This window comes from Somniosus microcephalus, chromosome 22, assembly GCF_052327205.1.
Source record: "Somniosus microcephalus isolate GS21.2 chromosome 22, FLI_Smic_1.0, whole genome shotgun sequence".
Lineage (NCBI taxonomy): Eukaryota > Metazoa > Chordata > Chondrichthyes > Squaliformes > Somniosidae > Somniosus > Somniosus microcephalus.
In genome coordinates, this window is record NC_141008.1 from 48,250,408 (window position 1) to 48,277,631 (window position 27,224).

At 50.5% G+C, this 27,224-nt stretch overlaps 1 protein-coding gene across 1 annotated transcript in view; it reads right to left on the bottom strand.

Moving 5' to 3' along the window:
* sarm1 (sterile alpha and TIR motif containing 1) overlaps window positions 1-27,224 on the bottom strand; it is an 84,541-nt gene that overhangs the window by 41,214 nt on the left and 16,103 nt on the right. Inside the window, exon 5 of the mRNA XM_085964664.1 lies at window positions 3,140-3,375. Within this exon, the coding sequence (XP_085820790.1) occupies window positions 3,140-3,375 (236 nt within the window). The remainder of the gene's footprint in view (window positions 1-3,139; window positions 3,376-27,224) is intronic.

The following is a 27,224-nucleotide window of genomic DNA, read 5'->3' on the forward strand; positions in this document are numbered from 1 at the left end:
GTTCGTGTCGGAAGAATTCCAAAAATTCTTAAAGAAGAATGGGGTGAAACATTATACCTCTGCCCCATATCATCCGGCGACAAACGGGTTGGCCGAGAGATTTGTCCAAACATTCAAAAAGGCAATAAAGGCCATGAACGATGATCAGATTCCGTTACAACACAAGGTGGACAATTTCCTAATGGCATATCGAAACGCCGCTCATGCAGTGACTAACCAAAGTCCTGCCATGATGTTTTATAACAGGAGGTTGCGGTCCAGGTTGGACTTGTTAAAACCAAATGTGCGGAGGGAAGTGGAAAACAAACAGTTCCGGCATATTAATAACAAGTCCACTCGAAGTTTCGACGTAGGACAACCAGCGTTGGCAAGGGGCTATGGAAACGAAAAATGGCAGTCCGGATCAATTCGGGCCAGACAAGGACCTCTGATGTACACAGTAGATATTGGTAACAATGTGATAAGGCATCATGCGGATCAACAGGTAGAATCAAGAGCAAGGGTCGAACCCATGGTTGCGACAGAGACAACTGTGGAAGACGTTAATGAACCTGAAGCATCTACCTCGGCAGGGACTGTACCTGATGATGACGTCCAATACATAGGAAAGCAACAAGAAGAGTCACCTCAGCAACAAGAATCAGAGACCACTGAAAGGCGTTATCCAAACCGAATCAGGAGGCCTCCTGAGAGACTGAATCTTTGAACTGTTTATACCTGAAGTTATACATGTATATATGTTATTATGTTATGTTAAATGGGGATATGACTGTTAAGCTAAAAAGGGAGGATTGTGGTGTATGTAACCTGTTCCACCTTAAGAGAACTTAAGCCTGTTCCACCTTAAGAGATGTACTACTTTCTCTGGCTGCTGTATACGTAATACCGGTGGTGACCACCGGTATATAAGTACTGTGTAGTGATATTGTATTTAGTATAGTCCTGACCTCCAACTAGTAAAGACCTATTGAAACTTTATTCTTGTAGTCTGTGTCAGTAATTAATCTTAATACAACTGGAACACACAGACTTAACAGGTAGCACTCTCACCTCTGAGTCAGAAGGTTGTGGGTTCAAGTCCCACTCCAGAGACTTGAGCCCAAAAATCCAGGCTGACACTCCCAGTGCAGCACTGAGGGAGCGCCGCACTGTCGGAGGTGCCGTCTTTCAGATAAGACATTAAACCGAGCTTTCTGCTCTCTCAGGTGGACGTAAAAGATCCCATGGCACTATTAGAAGAAGAGCAGGGGAGTTATCCCCGGTGTCCTGGCCAATATTTATGATCTGGTCATTATCACATTGCTGTTTGTGGGAGCTTGCTGTGCGCAAATTGGCTGCTGCGTTTCCTACATTACAACAGTGACTGCACTTCAAAAAGTACTTAATTGGCTGTAAAGCGCTTTGGGACATCTGAAAGGCACTACAGAAATGCAAGTCTTTCTTTTAGAGTGAAGGGTTGAGTAGAAAACATTCACATCAAAGGCTATGGTTGCCAAAGGATCATTTCCCACATCAGTGACATCCCCTATAACATCCTGGCATTAGGTGAGTGAAACTTCAATCATCCGATTGGATAATCTAGATCTGAATATCAAACAGAAACTTCAGGACTAGTTCCAACATCAACGTGAGCTTCCCCTGGCTGGTTTAGGGTTTCAATCCAGCATTCCAACTGGACTTGGAAGAAAGGAATTGCATTTCTATAGCGCCTTTCATGACCTCAGGACATCCCAAAGCATTTTACAGCCACTGAAGCACTTTTTTTTGAAGTGGAGTCACTGTTGTAATGTAGGAAACGCAGCAACCAATTTGCGCACAGCAAGCTCCCACAAACAGCAATGAGATTACTGACCAGATAGTCTGTTTTTAGTGATGTTGGACGAAGGGGTAAGTTTTGGCCCCAGGACATCGGGGAGAACGCCCTGATTTTGTTTCATTCCCTCAGGTTGTCACATGCCCACACGGGCCACGGGGATAAGGCACCGAAGGAGGCCATTCGGCCCATCGTGCCTGTGCCGGCTCTTTGGTAGAGCTCTCCAGTTAGTCCCACTCCCCCCTGCTCTTTCCCCATCAAGCGTGGCAGGGTGGTGACTGTAGGGCTACTGCCCAATGGGGATGGGTGGGCAGCACAGCGTGGTTGAGAGGGAATTGACCCTGGAATGCACCTTGTTCTCGCCAGGGACAGTCTGCCTTTGTGTCTTCCCTCACGACCAAGTCCTACGGTGATTGAATACATCCTGGGGATTGGGGGCTTGGCAGGTGGAAAATGACAGCTTCATTCCCATTGGGTGAGCTCAGGGTTCCACAGCACTAGGAAGCTCCAATCCCCAGTTTATTTCAGTTAATCCGCATATTTTTAGCTCCTACATTCTAATCCGATCGGTAAACACTTCCAGAAGCAAAGACCATCCAGGATCACCTCGCCTCTCCTTCCGGGCGCCTTGCAACCTGCACACTCCTAGTAAAGGCAGATACTCAACCCGAATGCGGAGGAACACCGGCTAGACTCTACACTGACGAGGGAGAGGCGACTAAAAGCTCAGTCAAGGAGGGTCTTTAAGGAGGTAGAGAGGTTTAGGGAGGCAATTCCAGAGCTCGGGGCCCAGGCAGCTGAAGGCACGGCCGCCAATGGTGGAGCGATTAAAATTAGGGATGCTCAAGAGGCTAGAATTAGAGGAACGCAGAGATCTCGGGGGAGGTTGTGGGGCTGGAGCAGATTACAGAGATAGGGAGGGGCGAAGCCTTAGAGGAATTTGAAAACAAGGATGAGAATTTTAAAATCGAGGCGTTGCCAGACTGGGAGCCAATGTAGATCAGCGAGCACAGGGGGCGATGGGCGAACGGGACTCGGTGCGAGTTAGGACACGGGGCAGCAGAGTGTTGGATGAGCTGAAGTTTACGGAGGGTGGGGGATGGGAGGCCGGCCAGGAGTACGTTGGAATAGTCGACTCTGGAGGAAACAGAGGGACGGGTGAGGGTTTCAGCAGCAGGTGAGCTGAGGCAGGGGCCAGATGTACCCTGGGAGACCCGTGTATTACTGATACACTGCTGGATATTGAGGAGATGGTGCTGTAGGCTCTCCTATCGCGTGGGTTTATGAATTCCTTGCATCTGCCTTGTTCAATGCTCCGTGCTTTACCTTTTCCTGCAGACAGGATCCATTCTCGATGAAATCCAATCTCGATCCGGCAATCCGACTTAAGCTGCTGGCCCGTCACTCTGGGTAAAGTCTCCCTCCCAATCCCGCACTGCACCAGATTGTAGGTATACTGTCGAAAGCGAGGGTCGATGTTGCCCAGCCAGTCGGCCAGGTTACTGGGGTCACAGGTGGAGTAATTCGCGTAAGTCTTTAACTCGGTGAGTTCTCGGAGAAATCTTTAAAAGAAATGCAACAGGTCCCACTAGACCCATCAAACACTCCCAGGGCAGGTACAGCACGGGTTAGATACAGAGTAAAGCTTCCTCTACACTGTCCCATCAAACACTCCCAGGGCAGGTACAGCACGGGTTAGAGACAGAGTAAAGCTCCTTCTAAACTGTCCCATCAAACACTCCCAGGGCAGGCACAGCACGGGTTACATACAGAGTAAAGCTCCTTCTACACTGTCCCATCAAACACTCCCAGGGCAGGTACAGCACGGGTTAGATACAGAGTAAAGCTTCCTCAACATAGTCCCATCAAACGCTCCCAGGGCAGGTACAACACGGGTTATATACAGAGTAAAGCTCCCTCTACACTGTCCCATCAAACATTCCCACGGCAGGTACAGCACGGGTTAGATACAGAGTAAAGCTCCCTCTACACTATCCCATAAACGCTCCCAGAGCAGGTACAGCACGGGTTAAATACAGAGTAAAGCTCCACACTGTCTCATCAAACACTCCCAGGGCAAGTACAGCACGGGTTAGATACAGAGTAAAGCTCCCTCTACACTGTCCCATCAAACACTCCCATGGCAGGTACAGCACGGGTTAGATACAGAGTAAAGCTCCCTCTACACTGTCCCATCAAACACTCCCAGGGCAGGTACAGCACGGGATAGATACAGAGTAAAGCTCCCTCTACACTGTCCCATCAAACACTCCCAGGGCAGGTACAGCACGGGTTAGATACAGAGTAAAGCTCCCTCTACACTGTCCCATCAAACACTCCCTGGGCAGGTACAGCATGGGTTAGATATAGAGCAAAGCTCCCTCTACACTGTCGCATCAAACACTCCCAGGGCAGGTACAGCATGGGTTAGATACAGAGTAAAGCTCCCTCTACACTGTCCCATCAAACACTCCCAGGACAGGTACAGCACAGGTTAGATACAGAGTAAAGCTCCCTCTACACTGTCCCATCAAACACTCCCAGGACAGGTACAGCACGGGTTAGATACAGAGTAAAGCTCCCTCTACACTGTCCCGTCAAACACTCCCAGGGCAGGTACAGCACGGGTTAGATACAGAGTAAAGCTCCCTCTACACTGTCTCATCAAACACTCCCAGGGCAGGTACAGCACGGGTTAGATACAGAGTAAAGCTCCCTCTACACTGTCCCATCAAACACTCCGAGGGCAGGTACAGCACGTTTTAGATACAGATTAAATCTCCCTCTGCACTGTCCCATCACACACTCCCAGGGCAGGTACAGCATAGGTTACATACAGAGTAAAGCTCCCTCTACACTGTCCCTTCAAACACTCCCAGGGCAGGTACAGCACGGGTTAGATACAGAGTAAAGCTCCCTCTACACTGTCCCATCAAACACTCCCAGGACAGGTACAGCATGGGTTAGATACAGAGTAAAGCTCACTCTACACTGTCCCGTCAAACACTCCCAGGGCAGGTACAGCACGGGTTAGATACAGAGTAAAGCTCCCTCTACACTGTCCCATCAAACACTCCCAGGGCAGGTACAGCACGGGATAGATAAAGTGTAAAGCTCCCTCTTCACTGACCCATCAAACACTCCCAGGGCAGGTACAGCACGGGTTAGATACAGAGTAAAGCACTCCCTGCACTGTCCCATCAAACACTCCCAGGCCAGGTACAGCACGGATTAGATAAAGCGTAAAGCTCCCTCTACACTGTCCCATCAAACACTCCCAGGGCAGGTACAGCACGGGTTAGATACAGCGTAAAGCTCCCTCTACACTGTCCCATCAAACACTCCCAGGGCAGGGACAGCATGGGTTAGATACAGAGTAAAGCTCCCTCTACACTGTCGCATCAAACACTCCCAGGGCAGGTACAGCACGAGTTAGATACAGAGTAAAGCACTCCCTACACTGTCCCATCAAACACTCCCAGGCCAGGTACAGCACGGATCAGATACAGCGTAAAGCTCCCTCTACACTGTCCCATCAAACACTCCCAGGGCAGGTACAGCACGGGTTAGATACAGAGTAAAGCTCCCTCTACACTGTCTCATCAAACATTCCCAGGGCAGGTACAGCACGGGTTAGATACAGAGTAAAGCTCCCTCTACACTGTCCCATCAAACACTCCCAGGGCAGGTACAGCACGTTTTAGATACAGATTAAATCTCCCTCTACGCTGTCCCATCACACACTCCCAGGGCAGGTACAGCATAGGTTACATACAGAGTAAAGCTCCCTCTACACTGTCCCTTCAAACACTCCCAGGGCAGGTACAGCACGGGTTAGATACAGAGTAAAGCTCCCTCTGCACTATCCCATCAAATGCTCCCAGAGCAGGTACAGCACGGGTTAAATACAGAGTAAAGCTCCACACTGTCTCATCAAACACTCCCAGGGCAAGTACAGCGCGGGTTAGATACAGAGTAAAACTCACTCTACACTGTCCCGTCAAACACTCCCAGGGCAGGTACAGCACGGGTTAGATACAGAGTAAAGCTCCCTCTACACTGTCCCATCAAACACTCCCACGGCAGGTACAGCCGGGTTAGATACAGAGAAAAGCTCCCTCTACACTGTCCCATCAAACACTCCCAGGGCAACTACAGCACGGGTTAGATACAGAGTAAAGCTCCCTCTACACTGTCCCATCAAACACTCCCAGGACAGGTACAGCACGGGTTAGATACAGAGTAAAGCTCACTCTACACTGTCCCGTCAAACACTCGCAGGGCAGGTACAGCACGGGTTAGATACAGAGTAAAGCTCCCTCTACACTGTCCCATCAAACACTCCCAGGGCAGGTACAGCACGGGACAGATAAAGTGTAAAGCTCCCTCTTCACTGACCCATCAAACACTCCCAGGGCAGGTACAGCACGAGTTAGATACAGAGTAAAGCACTCCCTACACTGTCCCATCAAACACTCCCAGGGCAGGTACAGCACGGGTTAGATACAGAGTAAAGCTCCCTCTACACTGTCCCATCAAACACTCCCAGGGCAGGTACAGCACAGGGTTAGATACAGAGGAAAGCTCCCTCTACACTTTCCCATCAAACACTCCCAGGGCAGGTACAGCACGGGTTAGATACAGAGTAAAGCTCCCTCGACACTGTCCCATCAAACACTCCCAGGGCAGGTACAACACGGGTTATATACAGAGTAAACCTCCCTCTACACTGTCCCATCAAACACTCCCACGGCAGGTACAGCGCGGGTTAGATACAGAGAAAAGCTCCCTCTACACTGTCCCATCAAACACTCCCAAGGCAAATACAGCACGGGTTAGATACAGAGTAAAGCTCCCTCTACACTGTCCCATCAAACACTCCCAGGACAGGTACAGCACGGGTTAGATACAGAGTAAAGCTCCCTCTACACTGTCCCGTCAAACACTCCCAGGGCAGGTACAGCACGGGTTAGATACAGAGTAAAGCTCCCTCTACACTGTCCCATCAAACACTCCCAGGGCAGATACAGCATGGGTTAGATATAGAGCAAAGCTCCTTCTACACTGTCGCATCAAACACTCCCAGGGCAGGTACAGCATGGGTTAGATACAGAGTAAAGCTCCCTCTACACTGTCCCATCAAACACTCCCAGGACAGGTACAGCACGGGTTAGATACAGAGTAAAGCTCACTCTACACTGTCCCTTCAAACACTCCCAGGGCAGGTACAGCACGGGTTAGATACAGAGTAAAGCTCCCTCTACACTATCCCATCAAACACTCCCAGGGCAGGTACAGCACGGGTTAGATACAGAGTAAAGATCCCTCTACACTGTCCCGTCAAACACTCCCAGGGCAGGTACAGCACGGGTTAGATACAGAGTAAAGCTCCCTCTACACTGTCCCATCAAACACTCCCAGGACAGGTACAGCACGGGTTAGATAAAGAGTAAATCTCCCTCGACACTGTCCCATCAAACACTCCCAGGACAGGTACAGCACGGGTTAGATACAGAGTAAAGCTCACTCTACACTGTCCCGTCAAACACTCCCAGGGCAGGTACAGCACGGGTTAGATACAGAGTAAAGCTCCCTCTACACTGTCCCATCAAACACTCCCAGGGCAGGTACAGCACGGGATAGATAAAGTGTAAAGCTCCCTCTTCACTGACCCGTCAAACACTCCCAGGGCAGGTACAGCACGGGTTAGATACAGAGTAAAGCACTCCCTGCACTGTCCCATCAAACACTCCCAGGCCAGGTACAGCACGGATTAGATAAAGCGTAAAGCTCCCTCTACACTGTCCCATCAAACACTCCCAGGGCAGGTACAGCACGGGTTAGATACAGCGTAAAGCTCCCTCTACACTGTCCCATCAAACACTCCCAGGGCAGGTACAGCATGGGTTAGATACAGAGTAAAGCTCCCTCTACACTGTCGCATCAAACACTCCCAGGGCAGGTACAGCACGAGTTAGATACAGAGTAAAGCACTCCCTACACTGTCCCATCAAACACTCCCAGGCCAGGTACAGCACGGATCAGATACAGCGTAAAGCTCCCTCTACACTGTCCCATCAAACACTCCCAGGGCAGGTACAGCACGGGTTAGATACAGAGTAAAGCTCCCTCTACAGTATCCCATCAAACGCTCCGAGAGCAGGTACAGCACGGGTTAAATACAGAGTAAAGCTCCACACTGTCTCATCAAACACTCCCAGGGCAAGTACAGCACGGGTTAGATACAGAGTAAAGCTCCCTCTACACTGTCCCATCAAACACTCCCAGGACAGGTACAGCACGGGTTAGATACAGAGTAAAGCTCCCTCTACACTGTCCCATCAAACACTCACATGGCAGGTACAGCACGGGTTAGATACAGAGTAAAGCTCCATCTACACTGTCCCGTCAAACACTCCCAGGGCAGGTACAGCACGGGTTAGATACAGAGTAAAGCTCCATCTACACTGTCCCATCAAACACTCCCATGGCAGGTACAGCACGGGTTTGATACAGAGTAAAGCTCCCTCTACACTGTCCCATCAAACACTCCCAGGGCAGGTACAGCACGGGTTAGATACAGAGTAAAGCTCCCTCTAAACTGTCCCATCAATCACTCCCAGGGCAGGTACAGCACGGGTTAGATACAGAGTAAAGCTCCCTCTACACTGTCCCAACAAACGCTCCCAGGGCAGGTACAGCACGGGTTAGATACAGAGTAAAGCTCCCTCTACACTGTCCCATCAAACACTCCGAGGGCAGGTACAGCACGGGTTAGATACAGAGTAAAGCTCCCTCTACACTGTCCCATCAAACACTCCCAGGGCAGGTACAGCATGGGTTAGATACAGAGTATAGCTCCCTCTACACTGTCGCATCAAACACTCCCAGGGCAGGTACAGCACGGGTTAGATACAGAGTAAAGCACTCCCTACACTGTCCCATCAAACACTCCCAGGCCAGGTACAGCACGGATTAGATACCGAGTAAAGCTCCCTCTACACTATCCCATCAAACGCTCCCAGAGCAGGTACAGCACGGTTTAAATACAGAGTAAATCTCCACACTGTCCCATCAAACATCCCTCTACACTGTCCCATCAACAACTCCCAGGGTGAGTAGAGCATGGGTCAGATACAGAGCAAAGCTCCCTCTACACTGTCGCATCAAACACTCCCAGGGCAGGTACAGCACGGGTTAGATACAGAGTAAAGCTCCCTCTGCACTGTCCCATCAAACACTCCCAGGGCAGGTACAGCACGGGTTAGATACAGTGTAAAGCGCCCTCTACACTGTCCCATCAAACACTCCCAGGACAGGTACAGCACGGGTTAGATACAGAGTAAATCTCCCTCTACACTGTCCCATCAAACACTCCGAGGGCAGGTACAGCACGGGTTAGATACAGAGTAAAGCTCCCTCTACACTGTCCCATCAAACACTCCCAGGGCAGGTACAGCATGGGTTAGATACAGAGTATAGCTCCCTCTACACTGTCGCATCAAACACTCCCAGGGCAGGTACAGCACGGGTTAGATACAGAGTAAAGCACTCCCTACACTGTCCCATCAAACACTCCCAGGCCAGGTACAGCACGGATTAGATACCGAGTAAAGCTCCCTCTACACTATCCCATCAAACGCTCCCAGAGCAGGTACAGCACGGTTTAAATACAGAGTAAATCTCCACACTGTCCCATCAAACATCCCTCTACAATGTCCCATCAACAACTCCCAGGGTGAGTAGAGCATGGGTCAGATACAGAGCAAAGCTCCCTCTACACTGTCGCATCAAACACTCCCAGGGCAGGTACAGCACGGGTTAGATACAGAGTAAAGCTCACTCTACACTGTCCCGTCAAACACTCGCAGGGCAGGTACAGCACGGGTTAGATACAGAGTAAAGCTCCCTCTACACTGTCCCATCAAACACTCCCAGGGCAGGTACAGCACGGGACAGATAAAGTGTAAAGCTCCCTCTTCACTGACCCATCAAACACTCCCAGGGCAGGTACAGCACGAGTTAGATACAGAGTAAAGCACTCCCTACACTGTCCCATCAAACACTCCCAGGGCAGGTACAGCACGGGTTAGATACAGAGTAAAGCTCCCTCTACACTGTCCCATCAAACACTCCCAGGGCAGGTACAGCACAGGGTTAGATACAGAGGAAAGCTCCCTCTACACTTTCCCATCAAACACTCCCAGGGCAGGTACAGCACGGGTTAGATACAGAGTAAAGCTCCCTCGACACTGTCCCATCAAACACTCCCAGGGCAGGTACAACACGGGTTATATACAGAGTAAACCTCCCTCTACACTGTCCCATCAAACACTCCCACGGCAGGTACAGCACGGGTTAGATACAGAGAAAAGCTCCCTCTACACTGTCCCATCAAACACTCCCAAGGCAAATACAGCACGGGTTAGATACAGAGTAAAGCTCCCTCTACACTGTCCCATCAAACACTCCCAGGACAGGTACAGCACGGGTTAGATACAGAGTAAAGCTCCCTCTACACTGTCCCGTCAAACACTCCCAGGGCAGGTACAGCACGGGTTAGATACAGAGTAAAGCTCCCTCTACACTGTCCCATCAAACACTCCCAGGGCAGATACAGCATGGGTTAGATATAGAGCAAAGCTCCTTCTACACTGTCGCATCAAACACTCCCAGGGCAGGTACAGCATGGGTTAGATACAGAGTAAAGCTCCCTCTACACTGTCCCATCAAACACTCCCAGGACAGGTACAGCACGGGTTAGATACAGAGTAAAGCTCACTCTACACTGTCCCTTCAAACACTCCCAGGGCAGGTACAGCACGGGTTAGATACAGAGTAAAGCTCCCTCTACACTATCCCATCAAACACTCCCAGGGCAGGTACAGCACGGGTTAGATACAGAGTAAAGATCCCTCTACACTGTCCCGTCAAACACTCCCAGGGCAGGTACAGCACGGGTTAGATACAGAGTAAAGCTCCCTCTACACTGTCCCATCAAACACTCCCAGGACAGGTACAGCACGGGTTAGATAAAGAGTAAATCTCCCTCGACACTGTCCCATCAAACACTCCCAGGACAGGTACAGCACGGGTTAGATACAGAGTAAAGCTCACTCTACACTGTCCCGTCAAACACTCCCAGGGCAGGTACAGCACGGGTTAGATACAGAGTAAAGCTCCCTCTACACTGTCCCATCAAACACTCCCAGGGCAGGTACAGCACGGGATAGATAAAGTGTAAAGCTCCCTCTTCACTGACCCGTCAAACACTCCCAGGGCAGGTACAGCACGGGTTAGATACAGAGTAAAGCACTCCCTGCACTGTCCCATCAAACACTCCCAGGCCAGGTACAGCACGGATCAGATAAAGCGTAAAGCTCCCTCTACACTGTCCCATCAAACACTCCCAGGGCAGGTACAGCACGGGTTAGATACAGAGTAAAGCTCCCTCTACACTATCCCATCAAACGCTCCGAGAGCAGGTACAGCACGGGTTAAATACAGAGTAAAGCTCCACACTGTCTCATCAAACACTCCCAGGGCAAGTACAGCACGGGTTAGATACAGAGTAAAGCTCCCTCTACACTGTCCCATCAAACACTCACATGGCAGGTACAGCACGGGTTAGATACAGAGTAAAGCTCCATCTACACTGTCCCGTCAAACACTCCCAGGGCAGGTACAGCACGGGTTAGATACAGAGTAAAGCTCCATCTACACTGTCCCATCAAACACTCCCATGGCAGGTACAGCACGGGTTTGATACAGAGTAAAGCTCCCTCTACACTGTCCCATCAAACACTCCCAGGGCAGGTACAGCACAGGTTAGATACAGAGTAAAGCTCCCTCTAAACTGTCCCATCAATCACTCCCAGGGCAGGTACAGCACGGGTTAGATACAGAGTAAAGCTCCCTCTACACTGTCCCAACAAACGCTCCCAGGGCAGGTACAGCACGGGTTAGATACAGAGTAAAGCTCCCTCTACACTGTCCCATCAAACACTCCGAGGGCAGGTACAGCACGGGTTAGATACAGAGTAAAGCTCCCTCTACACTGTCCCATCAAACACTCCCAGGGCAGGTACAGCATGGGTTAGATACAGAGTATAGCTCCCTCTACACTGTCGCATCAAACACTCCCAGGGCAGGTACAGCACGGGTTAGATACAGAGTAAAGCACTCCCTACACTGTCCCATCAAACACTCCCAGGCCAGGTACAGCACGGATTAGATACCGAGTAAAGCTCCCTCTACACTATCCCATCAAACGCTCCCAGAGCAGGTACAGCACGGTTTAAATACAGAGTAAATCTCCACACTGTCCCATCAAACATCCCTCTACACTGTCCCGTCAACAACTCCCAGGGTGAGTAGAGCATGGGTCAGATACAGAGCAAAGCTCCCTCTACACTGTCGCATCAAACACTCCCAGGGCAGGTACAGCACGGGTTAGATACAGAGTAAAGCTCCCTCTGCACTGTCCCATCAAACACTCCCAGGGCAGGTACAGCACGGGTTAGATACAGTGTAAAGCGCCCTCTACACTGTCCCATCAAACACTCCCAGGACAGGTACAGCACGGGTTAGATACAGAGTAAATCTCCCTCTACACTGTCCCATCAAACACTCCGAGGGCAGGTACAGCACGGGTTAGATACAGAGTAAAGCTCCCTCTACACTGTCCCATCAAACACTCCCAGGGCAGGTACAGCATGGGTTAGATACAGAGTATAGCTCCCTCTACACTGTCGCATCAAACACTCCCAGGGCAGGTACAGCACGGGTTAGATACAGAGTAAAGCACTCCCTACACTGTCCCATCAAACACTCCCAGGCCAGGTACAGCACGGATTAGATACCGAGTAAAGCTCCCTCTACACTATCCCATCAAACGCTCCCAGAGCAGGTACAGCACGGTTTAAATACAGAGTAAATCTCCACACTGTCCCATCAAACATCCCTCTACAATGTCCCATCAACAACTCCCAGGGTGAGTAGAGCATGGGTCAGATACAGAGCAAAGCTCCCTCTACACTGTCGCATCAAACACTCCCAGGGCAGGTACAGCACGGGTTAGATACAGAGTAAAGCTCCCTCTACACTGTCCCATCAAACACTCCCAGGGCAGGTACAGCACGGGTTAGATACAGTGTAAAGCGCCCTCTACACTGTCCCATCAAACACTCCCAGGACAGGTACAGCACGGGTTAGATACAGAGTAAATCTCCCTCTACACTGTCCCATCAAACACTCCCATGGCAGGTACAGCACGGGTTAGATACAGAGTAAAGCTCCCTCTACACTGTCCCATCAAACACTCCCAGGTCAGGTACTGCATGGGTTAGATATAGAGCAAAGCTCCCTCTACACTGTCGCATCAAACACTCCCAGGGCAGGTACAGCACGGGTTAGATACAGAGTAAAGCTCCCTCTACACTGTCCCATCAAACACTCCTGGGGCAGGCACAGCACGGGTTCGATACAGAGTAAAGCTCCCTCTACACTGTCCCATCACATACTCCCAGGGCAGGTACAGCATAGGTTACTTACAGAGTATAGCTCCCTCTACACTGTCCCTTCAAACACTCCCAGGGCAGGTACAGCACGGGTTAGATACAGAGTAAAGCTCCCTCTACACTATCCCACCAAACACTCCCAGAGCAGGTACAGCACGAGTTAAATACAGAGTAAAGCTCCACACTGTCTCATCAAACACTCCCAGGGCAAGTACAGCACGGGTTAGATACAGAGTAAAGCTCCCTCTACACTGTCCCGTCAAACACTCCCAGCGCAGGTACAGCACGGGTTAGATACAGAGTAAAGCTCCCTCTCCACTGTCCCATCAAACACTCCCAGGGCAGGTACAGCATGGGTTAGATATAGAGCAAAGCTCCCTCTACACTGTCGCATCAAACACTCCCAGGGCAGGTACAGCACGGGTTAGATACAGAGTAAAGCTCCACACTGTCTCATCAAACACTCCCAGGGCAAGTACAGCACGGGTTAGATACAGAGTAAAGCTCCCTCTACACTGTCCCGTCAAACACTCCCAGGACAGGTACAGCACGGGTTAGATACAGAGTAAAGCTCGCTCTACACTGTCTCATCAAACACTCCCAGGGCAGGTACAGCATGGGTTAGATATAGAGCAAAGCTCCCTCTACACTGTCGCATCAAACACTCCCAGGGCAGGTACAGCACGGGTTAGATACAGAGTAAAGCTCCCTCTACACTGTCCCATCAAACACTCCCAGGACAGGTGCAGCATAGGTTACATACAGAGTAAAGCTCCCTCTACACTGTCCCTTCAAACGCTCCCAGGGCAGGTACAGCACGGTTTAGATACAGAGTAAAGCTCCACACTGTCCCATCAAACATCCCTCTACACTGTCCCATCAACAACTCCCAGGGTGAGTAGAGCATGGGTCAGATACAGAGTAAAGCGCCCTCTACACTGTCCCATCAAACACTCTCAGGGCAGGTACAGCACGCGTCAGATCCAGAGTAAAGCTCCCTCTACACTGCCCCATCAAACACTCCCAGGGCATGTACAGCACGAGTTAGATACAGAGTAAAGCTCCCTCTACGCAGTGCCATCAAACACTCCCAGGGCAGGTGCAGCACAGGTCAGACACAGAGTAAAGCTCCCTCTACACTGTCTCATCAAACACTTCCAGGGCAAGTACAGCACGGGTTAGATACAGAGTAAAGCTCCCTCTACACTGTCCCGTCAAACACTCCCAGGGCCGGTACAGCATGGGTTAGATACAGAGTAAAGCTCCCTCTGCACTGTCCCATCAAACACTCCCAGGGCAGGTACAGCACGGGTTAGATACAGAGTAAAGCTCCCTCTACACTGTCCCATCAAACACTCCCAGGACAGGTACAGCACGGGTTAGATACAGAGTAAAGCTCGCTCTACACTGTCTCATCAAACACTCGCAGGGCAGGTACAGCAGGGGTTAGATACAGAGTAAAGCTCCCTCTACACTGTCCCATCAAACACTCCCAGGACAGGTACAGCACGGGTTAGATACAGAGTTAAACTTCCTCTACACTGTCCCATCAAACACTCCCAGGGCAGGTACAGCATGGGTTAGATACAGAGCAAAGCTCCCTCTACACTGTCGCATCAAACACTCCCAGGGCAGGTACAGCACGGGTGAGATACAGAGTAAAGCTCCCTCTACACTGTCCCATCAAACACTCCCAGGGCAGGTACAGCATAGAGTCATAGAGTCATAGAGTTTTACAGCACAGAAAGAGGCCCTTCGGCCCATCGTGTCTGCGCCGCCCATCCATCCCTGCCCAGTCTAATCCCATTTTCCAGCATTTGGTCCATCGCCTTGTATGCAATGGCATTTCAAGTGCTCATCCAAATGCTTCTTGAATGTTGTGAGGGTTCCTGCCTCTACCACCCTTTCAGGCATTGAATTCCACATTCCAACCACCCTCTGGGTGAAAAAGTTCCTCCTCAAATCCCCTCTAAATCTCCTGCCCCTTACCCTGAATCTATGCCCCCTTGTTATTGACCCCCCCACTAAGGGGAAAAGTTCCTCTTTATCTACCCTATCTATGCCCCTCATCATTTTGTACACCTCAGTCAGGTCCCCCCTCAGCCTTCTCTGCTCCAAGGAAAACAACCCCAGCCTGTCCAGCCTCTCTTCATAGCTGAGGCGCTCCATCCCAGGTAACATCCTGGTGAATCTTCTCTGCACCCTCTCCAAAGCAATCACATCCTTCCTATAGTGAGGCGACCAGAACTGCACACAGTACTCCAGCTGTGGCCTCACCAGCGTTTTGTACAGCTCCATCATAACCTCCCTGCTCTTATATTCTATGCCTCGACTAATGAAGGCAAGTATCCCATATGCCTTTTTAACCACCTTATCTACCTGCTCTGCTGCCTTCAGGGATCTATGTACATGTACACCAAGGTCCCTCTGACCCTCTGTACTTCCTAGGGTCCTACCACTCATTGTGTATTCCCTTGCCTTATTTGTCCGTCCAAAATGCATCACCTCGCACTTTTCAGGGTTAAATTCCATTTGCCACTTTTCCGCCCATCTGACCAACCCGTTTATATCGTCCTGTAACCTGAGGTTTTCCTCCTCGCAATTTACCACCCCACCAATTTTCGTGTCATCTGCGAACTTACTGATCATACCTTTTACATTCTCATCCAAATCATTTATGTAGATCACAAACAACAAGGGACCCAGCACCGATCCCTGAGGTACCCCACTGGACACAGGCTTCCAGTCACAAAAGCAACCTTCGACCATCACCCTCTGCCTCCTGCCACTCAGCCAGTTTAGGATCCAACGCGCCAAGGCACCCTGGATCCCATGGGCTCTTACCTTCTTGACCAGTCTCCTATGCGGGACTTTGTCAAAAGCTTTACTGAAGTCCATGTAAACCACATCCACAGCATTTCCCTCATCCACCCCCGTAGTCACCCCCTCGAAAAATTCAATCAGATTTGTCAGACATGATTTACCCTTGACAAAGCCATGCTGACTATCCCCGATTAACCCTTGCCTCTCCAAGTGGAGATTAATTTTGTCCCTCAGAATTTTTTCCAATAATTTCCCCACCACAGATGTTAGACTCACTAGCCTGTAATTCCCTGGTTTATCCCTGCTACCCTTCTTGAATAATGGTACTACGTTAGCTGTTCTCCAGTCCTCTGGTACATCCCCTGTGGCCAGAGAAGTTCTGAAAATTTGTGTCAGAGCCCCTGCAATCTCCTCCTTTGCCTCCCACAGCAGCCTGAGATACATCTCATCCGGGCCTGGGGATTTATCCACTTTTTGGCCTGCTAAAACCGCTAGCACCTCCTCCCTCTCGATGCTAATATGTTCAAGTATGTCACAGTCCCCTTGCCCGATTTCTATGTCTGCATCGTCTTTCTCCATAGTGAACACAGATGCAAAAAATTCATTTAAAACCCCGCCTACATCCTCTGGCTCTACACACAGATTGCCACTTTGGTCCCTAATGGGCCCTACCCTTTCCCTGGTTATCCTCGTGCCCTTAATATACTTATAAAACATCTTAGGATTTTCCTTTATTTTGCTCGCCAGTGTTATTTCATGGCCCCTCCTCGCCCTCCTAATTTCTTTTTTAAGTATGCCCCTGCACTTTTTATACTCCTCTAGGGCTTCTTCCGTCTTTAGTCTTTTGTAACTGCCAAAAGCCCCCCTTTTATTTCTAATGCATTTTTGTATATCCCTTGTCATCCAAGGTTCCCTTTGCTTGTTGGTCCCACCCTTGACCTTTACAGGAACATGTTGGCGTTGTACTCTCTCTATTTCCCTTCTGAAAGTCTCCCACTGTTTTGATGTGGATTTTCCTATAAGCAGCTGCTCCCAGTCCACTTTGGCCAGATCCTGCCTTATCATATTAAAATCGGCCTTCCCCCAATTTAGAACCCTTATTTCCGGGCCGTCTTTGTCTTTTTCCATGACCACCTTAAATCTCACCGAATTATGGTCACTGTCGCCAAAATGCTCTCCTACTGACACTTCCACCACTTGCCCGGCTACATTCCCCAGAATTAGGTCCAGTACCGCCCCCTCTCTTGTAGGACTTTCTACATGTTGGCTCAAAAAGCTCTCCTGGATGCACTTTAAGAATTCTGCACCCTCTAAGCCTTTCACACTCTGACTGTCCCAATTTATATTGGGGAAGTTGAAATCCCCCACTATTATTACCCTATTATTTTTGCACTTTTCTGAGATTTGCCTACATATCTGTTCCTCTATCTCCCCCTGACTGTTTGGGGGCCTATAGTACACTCCCAGCAAAGTGCTTGCCCCCTTTTTGTTTTTAAGTTCTACCCATATGGCCTCATTAGAGGAACCCGCTAATATATCATCCCTCCTTACAGCAGTAATTGACTCCTTAATTAATATTGCAACACCCCCTCCCCTTTTACACCCCCCTCTGTCTCGCCTGAAGATACTATACCCCGGAATATTGAGCTGCCAGTCCTGACCCTCCCTCAACCATGTCTCCGTGATAGCAACAATATCGTACTCCCATGTGTTCAACAACAACTTCAGTTCAGCATAGGTTACATACAGAGTAAAGCTCCCTCTACACTGTCCCTTCAAACACTCCCAGGGCAGGTACAGCACGGGTTAGATACAGAGTAAAGCTCCCTCTACACTATCCCATCAAACGCTGCCAGAGCAGGTAAAGCACGGGTTAAATACAGAGTAAAGCTCCACACTGTCCCATCAAACATCCCTCTACACTGTCCCATCAACAACTCCCAGGGTGAGTAGAGCACGGGTCAGATACAGAGTAAAGCGCCCTCTACACTGTCCCATCAAACACTCTCAGGGCAGGTACAGCACGCGTCAGATCCAGAGTAAAGCTCCCTCTACACTGCCCCATCAAACACTCCCAGGGCCTGCACAGCACGAGTTAGATACAGAGTAAATCTCCCTCTACGCAGTCCCATCAAACACTCCCAGGGCAGGTGCAGCACTGGTCAGATACAGAGTAAATCTCACTCTACACTGTCCCATCAAACACTCCCAGGGCAGGTACAGCACGGGTTAGATATAGAGTAAAGCTCCCTCCACACTGTCCCATCAAACACTCCCAGGGCAGGTACAGCACGGGTTAGATACAGAGTAAAGCTCCCTCTACACTGTCCCATCAAACACTCCCAGGGCAGGTACAGCACGGGTTAGATACAGAGTAAAGCTCCCTCTACACTGTCTCATCAAACACTCCCAGGGCAGGTACAGCACGGGTTAGATACAGAGTAAAGCTCCCTCTATACTGTCCCATCAAACACTCCCAGGGCAGGTACAGCACGGGTTAGATACAGAGTAAAGCTCCCTCTACACTGTCCCATCAAACACTCCCAGGACAGGTACAGCACGGGTTAGATACAGAGTAAAGCTCCCTCTACACTGTCCCATCAAACACTCTTGGGGCAGGCACAGCACGGGTTCGATACAGAGTAAAGCTCCCTCTACACTGTCCCATCACACACTCCCAGGGCAGGTACAGCATAGGTTACATACAGAGTAAAGCTCCCTCTACACTGTCCCTTCAAACACTCCCAGGGCAGGTACAGCACGGGTTAGATACAGAGTAAAGCTCCCTCTACACTGTCCCGTCAAACACTCCCAGGGTAGGTACAGCACGGGTTAGATACAGAGTAAAGCTCCCTCTACACTGTCTCATCAAACACTCCCAGGGCAGGTACAGCACGGGTTAGATACAGAGTAAAGCTCCCTCTACACTGTCCCATCAAACACTCCCAGGGCAGGTACAGCACGGGTTAGATGCAGAGTAAAGCTCCCTCTACACTGTCCCATCAAACACTCCCAGGACAGGTACAGCACGGGTTAGATACAGAGTAAAGCTCCCTCTACACTGTCCCATCAAACACTCCCATGGCAGGTACAGCACGGGTTAGATACAGAGTAAAGCTCCCTCTACACTGTCCCATCAAACACTTCCAGGACAGGTACAGCACGGGTTAGATACAGAGTAAAGCTCCCTCTACACTGTCCCGTCAAACACTCCCAGGGCAGGTACAGCACGGGTTAGATACAGAGTAAAGCTCCCTCTACACTGTCCCATCAAACACTCCCAGGGCAGTTACAGCATGGGTTAGATATAGAGCAAAGCTCCCTCTACACTGTCGCATCAAACACTCCCAGGGCAGGTACAGCATGGGTTAGATACAGAGTAAAGCTCCCTCTACACTGTCCCATCAAACACTCCCAGGGCAGGTACAGCACGGGTTAGATACAGAGTAAAGCTCCCTCTACACTGTCCCAACAAACGCTCCCAGGGCAGGTACAGCACGGGTTAGATACAGAGTAAAGCTCCCTCTACACTGTCCCAACAAACGCTCCCAGGGCAGGTACAGCACGGGTTAGATACAGAGTAAAGCTCCCTCTACACTGTCCCATCAAACACTCCCAGGGCAGGTACAGCACGGGTTAGATACAGAGTAAAGCTCCCTCTACGCTGTCCCATCAAACACTCCCAGGGCAGATACAGCATGGATCAGATACAGAGTAAAGCTCCCTCTACACTGTCGCATCAAACACTCCCAGGGCAGGTACAGCACGGGTTAGATACAGAGTAAAGCACTCCCTACACTGTCCCATCAAACACTCCCAGGCCAGGTACAGCACGGATTAGATACAGCGTAAAGCTCCCTCTACACTGTCCCTTCAAACACTCCCAGGGCAGGTACAGCACGGGTTAGATACAGAGTAAAGCTCCCTCTACACTATCCCATCAAACGCTCCCAGAGCAGGTACACCACGGGTTAAATACAGAGTAAAGCTCCACACTGTCTCATCAAACACTCCCAGGGCAGGTACAGCACGGGTTAGATACAGAGTAAAGCTCCCTCTACACTGTCCCATCAAACACTCCCAGGACAGGTACAGCACGGGTTAGATACAGAGTTAAGCTCACTCGACCCTGTCCTGTCAAACACTCCCAGGGCAGGCACAGCACGGGTTAGATACAGAGTAAAGCTCCCTCTACACTGTCCCATCAAACACTCCCAGGGCAGGTACAGCACGGGTTAGATACAGAGTAAAGCTCCCTCTACACTGTCCCATCAAACACTCCCAGGACAGGTACAGCACGGGTTAGATACAGAGTAAAGCTCCCTCTACACTGTCCCATCAAACACTCCCATGGCAGGTACAGCACGGGTTAGATACAGAGTAAAGCTCCCTCTACACTGTCCCATCAAACACTCCCAGGACAGGTACAGCACGGGTTAGATACAGAGTAAAGCTCCCTCTGCACTGTCCCGTCAAACACTCCCAGGGCAGGTACAGCACGGGTTAGATACAGAGTAAAGCTCCCTCTACACTGTCGCATCAAACACTCCCAGGGCAGGTACAGCATGGGTTCGATATAGAGCAAAGCTCCCTCTACACTGTCGCATCAAACACTCCCAGGGCAGGTACAGCACAGGTTAGATACAGAATAAAGCTCCCTCTACACTGTCCCATCAAACACTCCTTGGGCAGGCATAGCACGGGTTCGATACAGAGTAAAGCTCCCTCTACACTGTCCCATCACACACTCCCAGGGCGAGTACAGCATAGGTTACATACAGAGTAAAGCTCCCTCTACACTGTCCCTTCAAACACTCCCAGGGCAGGTACAGCACGGGTTAGATACAGAGTAAAGCTCCCTCTACACTATCCCATCAAACGCTCCCAGAGCAGGTACAGCACGAGTTAAATACAGAGTAAAGCTCCACACTGTCTCATCAAACACTCCCAGGACAGGTACAGCACGGGTTAGATACAGAGTAAAGCTCCCTCTACACTGTCCCATCAAACACTCTTGGGGCAGGCACAGCACGGGTTCGATACAGAGTAAAGCTCCCTCTACACTGTCCCATCACACACTCCCAGGGCAGGTACAGCATAGGTTACATACAGAGTAAAGCTCCCTCTACACTGTCCCTTCAAACACTCCCAGGGCAGGTACAGCACGGGTTAGATACAGAGTAAAGCTCCCTCTACACTGTCCCGTCAAACACTCCCAGGGTAGGTACAGCACGGGTTAGATACAGAGTAAAGCTCCCTCTACACTGTCTCATCAAACACTCCCAGGGCAGGTACAGCACGGGTTAGATACAGAGTAAAGCTCCCTCTACACTGTCCCATCAAACACTCCCAGGGCAGGTACAGCACGGGTTAGATGCAGAGTAAAGCTCCCTCTACACTGTCCCATCAAACACTCCCAGGACAGGTACAGCACGGGTTAGATACAGAGTAAAGCTCCCTCTACACTGTCCCATCAAACACTCCCATGGCAGGTACAGCACGGGTTAGATACAGAGTAAAGCTCCCTCTACACTGTCCCATCAAACACTTCCAGGACAGGTACAGCACGGGTTAGATACAGAGTAAAGCTCCCTCTACACTGTCCCGTCAAACACTCCCAGGGCAGGTACAGCACGGGTTAGATACAGAGTAAAGCTCCCTCTACACTGTCCCATCAAACACTCCCAGGGCAGTTACAGCATGGGTTAGATATAGAGCAAAGCTCCCTCTACACTGTCGCATCAAACACTCCCAGGGCAGGTACAGCATGGGTTAGATACAGAGTAAAGCTCCCTCTACACTGTCCCATCAAACACTCCCAGGGCAGGTACAGCACGGGTTAGATACAGAGTAAAGCTCCCTCTACACTGTCCCAACAAACGCTCCCAGGGCAGGTACAGCACGGGTTAGATACAGAGTAAAGCTCCCTCTACACTGTCCCAACAAACGCTCCCAGGGCAGGTACAGCACGGGTTAGATACAGAGTAAAGCTCCCTCTACACTGTCCCATCAAACACTCCCAGGGCAGGTACAGCACGGGTTAGATACAGAGTAAAGCTCCCTCTACACTGTCCCATCAAACACTCCCAGGGCAGATACAGCATGGATCAGATACAGAGTAAAGCTCCCTCTACACTGTCGCATCAAACACTCCCAGGGCAGGTACAGCACGGGTTAGATACAGAGTAAAGCACTCCCTACACTGTCCCATCAAACACTCCCAGGCCAGGTACAGCACGGATTAGATACAGCGTAAAGCTCCCTCTACACTGTCCCTTCAAACACTCCCTAGGGCAGGTACAGCACGGGTTAGATACAGAGTAAAGCTCCCTCTACACTATCCCATCAAACGCTCCCAGAGCAGGTACACCACGGGTTAAATACAGAGTAAAGCTCCACACTGTCTCATCAAACACTCCCAGGGCAGGTACAGCACGGGTTAGATACAGAGTAAAGCTCCCTCTACACTGTCCCATCAAACACTCCCAGGACAGGTACAGCACGGGTTAGATACAGAGTTAAGCTCACTCGACCCTGTCCTGTCAAACACTCCCAGGGCAGGCACAGCACGGGTTAGATACAGAGTAAAGCTCCCTCTACACTGTCTCATCAAACACTCCCAGGGCAGGTACAGCACGGGTTAGATACAGAGTAAAGCTCCCTCTACACTGTCCCATCAAACACTCCCAGGGCAGGTACAGCACGGGTTAGATACAGAGTAAAGCTCCCTCTACACTGTCCCATCAAACACTCCCAGGACAGGTACAGCACGGGTTAGATACAGAGTAAAGCTCCCTCTACACTGTCCCATCAAACACTCCCATGGCAGGTACAGCACGGGTTAGATACAGAGTAAAGCTCCCTCTACACTGTCCCATCAAACACTCCCAGGACAGGTACAGCACGGGTTAGATACAGAGTAAAGCTCCCTCTGCACTGTCCCGTCAAACACTCCCAGGGCAGGTACAGCACGGGTTAGATACAGAGTAAAGCTCCCTCTACACTGTCGCATCAAACACTCCCAGGGCAGGTACAGCATGGGTTCGATATAGAGCAAAGCTCCCTCTACACTGTCGCATCAAACACTCCCAGGGCAGGTACAGCACAGGTTAGATACAGAATAAAGCTCCCTCTACACTGTCCCATCAAACACTCCTTGGGCAGGCACAGCACGGGTTCGATACAGAGTAAAGCTCCCTCTACACTGTCCCATCACACACTCCCAGGGCGAGTACAGCATAGGTTACATACAGAGTAAAGCTCCCTCTACACTGTCCCTTCAAACACTCCCAGGGCAGGTACAGCACGGGTTAGATACAGAGTAAAGCTCCCTCTACACTATCCCATCAAACGCTCCCAGAGCAGGTACAGCACGAGTTAAATACAGAGTAAAGCTCCACACTGTCTCATCAAACACTCCCAGGGCAAGTACAGCACGGGTTAGATACAGAGTAAAGCTCCCTCTACACTGTCCCGTCAAACACTCCCAGGGCAGGTACAGCACGGGTTAGATACAGAGTTAAACTCCCTCTACACTGTCCCATCAAACACTCCCAGGGCAGGCACAGCACGGGTTAGATACAGAGTAAAGCTCCCTCTACACTGTCCCATCAAACACTCCCAGGACAGGTACAGCACGGGTTAGATACAGAGTAAAGCTCCCTGTACACTGCCCCGTCATCACTCCCAGGGCAGGTACAGCACGGGTTAGATACAGAGTTAAACTCCCTCTACACTGTCCCATCAAACACTCCCAGGGCAGGTACAGCATGGGTTAGATATAGAGCAAATCTCCCTCTACACTGTCGCATCAAACACTCCCAGGGCAGGTACAGCACGGGTTAGATACAGAGTAAAGCTCCCTCTACACTGTCCCATCAAACACTCCCAGGGCAGGTACAGCATAGGTTACATACAGAGTAAATCTCCCTCTACACTGTCCCTTCAAACACTCCCAGGGCAGGTACAGCACGGGTTAGATACAGAGTAAAGCTCCCTCTACACTATCCCATCAAACGCTCCCAGAGCAGGTACAGCGCGGGTTAAATACAGAGTAAAGCTCCACACTGTCCCATCAAACATCCCTCTACACTGTCCCATCAACAACTCCCAGGGTGAGTAGAGCACGGGTCAGATACAGAGTAAAGCGCCCTCTACACTGTCCCATCAAACACTCCCAGGGCATGTACAGCACGAGTTAGATACAGAGTAAATCTCCCTCTATGCAGTCCCATCAAACACTCCCAGGGCAGGTGCAGCACAGGTCAGATACAGAGTAAATCTCCCTCTACACTGTCCCATCAAACACTCCCAGGGCAGGTACAGCACGGGTTAGATATAGAGTAAAGCTCCCTCTACACTGTCCCATCAAACACTCCCAGGGCAGGTACAGCACGGGTTAGATACAGAGTAAAGCTCCCTCTACACTGTCCCTTCAAACACTCCCAGGGCAGGTACAGCACGGGTTAGATACAGAGTAAAGCTCCACACTGTCTCATCAAACACTCCCAGGGCAAGTACAGCACGGGTTAGATACAGAGTAAAGCTCCCTCTACACTGTCCCGTCAAACACTCCCAGGGCAGGTACAGCACGGGTTAGATACAGCGTTAAACTCCCTCTACACTGTCCCATCAAACACTCCCAGGGCAGGCACAGCACGGGTTAGATACAGAGTAAAGCTCCCTCTACACTGTCCCATCAAACACTCCCAGGACAGGTACAGCACGGGTTAGATACAGAGTAAAGCTCCCTCTACACTGTCCCATCAAACACTCCCAGGGCAGGTACAGCATGGGTTAGATATAGAGCAAATCTCCCTCTACACTGTCGCATCAAACACTCCCAGGGCAGGTACAGCACGGGTTAGATACAGAGTAAAGCTCCCTCTACACTGTCCCATCAAACACTCCCAGGGCAGGTACAGCATAGGTTACATACAGAGTAAATCTCCCTCTACACTGTCCCTTCAAACACTCCCAGGGCAGGTACAGCACGGGTTAGATACAGAGTAAAGCTCCCTCTACACTATCCCATCAAACGCTCCCAGAGCAGGTACAGCGCGGGTTAAATACAGAGTAAAGCTCCACACTGTCCCATCAAACATCCCTCTACACTGTCCCATCAACAACTCCCAGGGCAGGTACAGCACGGGTTAGATACAGAGTAAAGCTCCCTCTACACTGTCCCATCAAACACTCCCAGGGCAGTTACAGCATGGGTTAGATATAGAGCAAAGCTCCCTCTACACTGTCGCATCAAACACTCACAGGGCAGGTACAGCATGGGTTAGATACAGAGTAAAGCTCCCTCTACACTGTCCCATCAAACACTCCCAGGGCAGATACAGCATGGATCAGATACAGAGTAAAGCTCCCTCTACACTGTCGCATCAAACACTCCCAGGGCAGGTACAGCACGGGTTAGATACAGAGTAAAGCACTCCCTACACTGTCCCATCAAACACTCCCAGGCCAGGTACAGCACGGATTAGATACAGCGTAAAGCTCCCTCTACACTGTCCCTTCAAACACTCCCAGGGCAGGTACAGCACGGGTTAGATACAGAGTAAAGCTCCCTCTACACTATCCCATCAAACGCTCCCAGAGCAGGTACACCACGGGTTAAATACAGAGTAAAGCTCCACACTGTCTCATCAAACACTCCCAGGGCAGGTACAGCACGGGTTAGATACAGAGTAAAGCTCCCTCTACACTGTCCCATCAAACACTCCCAGGACAGGTACAGCACGGGTTAGATACAGAGTTAAGCTCACTCGACCCTGTCCTGTCAAACACTCCCAGGGCAGGCACAGCACGGGTTAGATACAGAGTAAAGCTCCCTCTACACTGTCTCATCAAACACTCCCAGGGCAGGTACAGCACGGGTTAGATACAGAGTAAAGCTCCCTCTACACTGTCCCATCAAACACTCCCAGGGCAGGTACAGCACGGGTTAGATACAGAGTAAAGCTCCCTCTACACTGTCCCATCAAACACTCCCAGGACAGGTACAGCACGGGTTAGATACAGAGTAAAGCTCCCTCTACACTGTCCCATCAAACACTCCCATGGCAGGTACAGCACGGGTTAGATACAGAGTAAAGCTCCCTCTACACTGTCCCATCAAACACTCCCAGGACAGGTACAGCACGGGTTAGATACAGAGTAAAGCTCCCTCTGCACTGTCCCGTCAAACACTCCCAGGGCAGGTACAGCACGGGTTAGATACAGAGTAAAGCTCCCTCTACACTGTCGCATCAAACACTCCCAGGGCAGGTACAGCATGGGTTCGATATAGAGCAAAGCTCCCTCTACACTGTCGCATCAAACACTCCCAGGGCAGGTACAGCACAGGTTAGATACAGAATAAAGCTCCCTCTACACTGTCCCATCAAACACTCCTTGGGCAGGCATAGCACGGGTTCGATACAGAGTAAAGCTCCCTCTACACTGTCCCATCACACACTCCCAGGGCGAGTACAGCATAGGTTACATACAGAGTAAAGCTCCCTCTACACTGTCCCTTCAAACACTCCCAGGGCAGGTACAGCACGGGTTAGATACAGAGTAAAGCTCCCTCTACACTATCCCATCAAACGCTCCCAGAGCAGGTACAGCACGAGTTAAATACAGAGTAAAGCTCCACACTGTCTCATCAAACACTCCCAGGACAGGTACAGCACGGGTTAGATACAGAGTAAAGCTCCCTCTACACTGTCCCATCAAACACTCTTGGGGCAGGCACAGCACGGGTTCGATACAGAGTAAAGCTCCCTCTACACTGTCCCATCACACACTCCCAGGGCAGGTACAGCATAGGTTACATACAGAGTAAAGCTCCCTCTACACTGTCCCTTCAAACACTCCCAGGGCAGGTACAGCACGGGTTAGATACAGAGTAAAGCTCCCTCTACACTGTCCCGTCAAACACTCCCAGGGTAGGTACAGCACGGGTTAGATACAGAGTAAAGCTCCCTCTACACTGTCTCATCAAACACTCCCAGGGCAGGTACAGCACGGGTTAGATACAGAGTAAAGCTCCCTCTACACTGTCCCATCAAACACTCCCA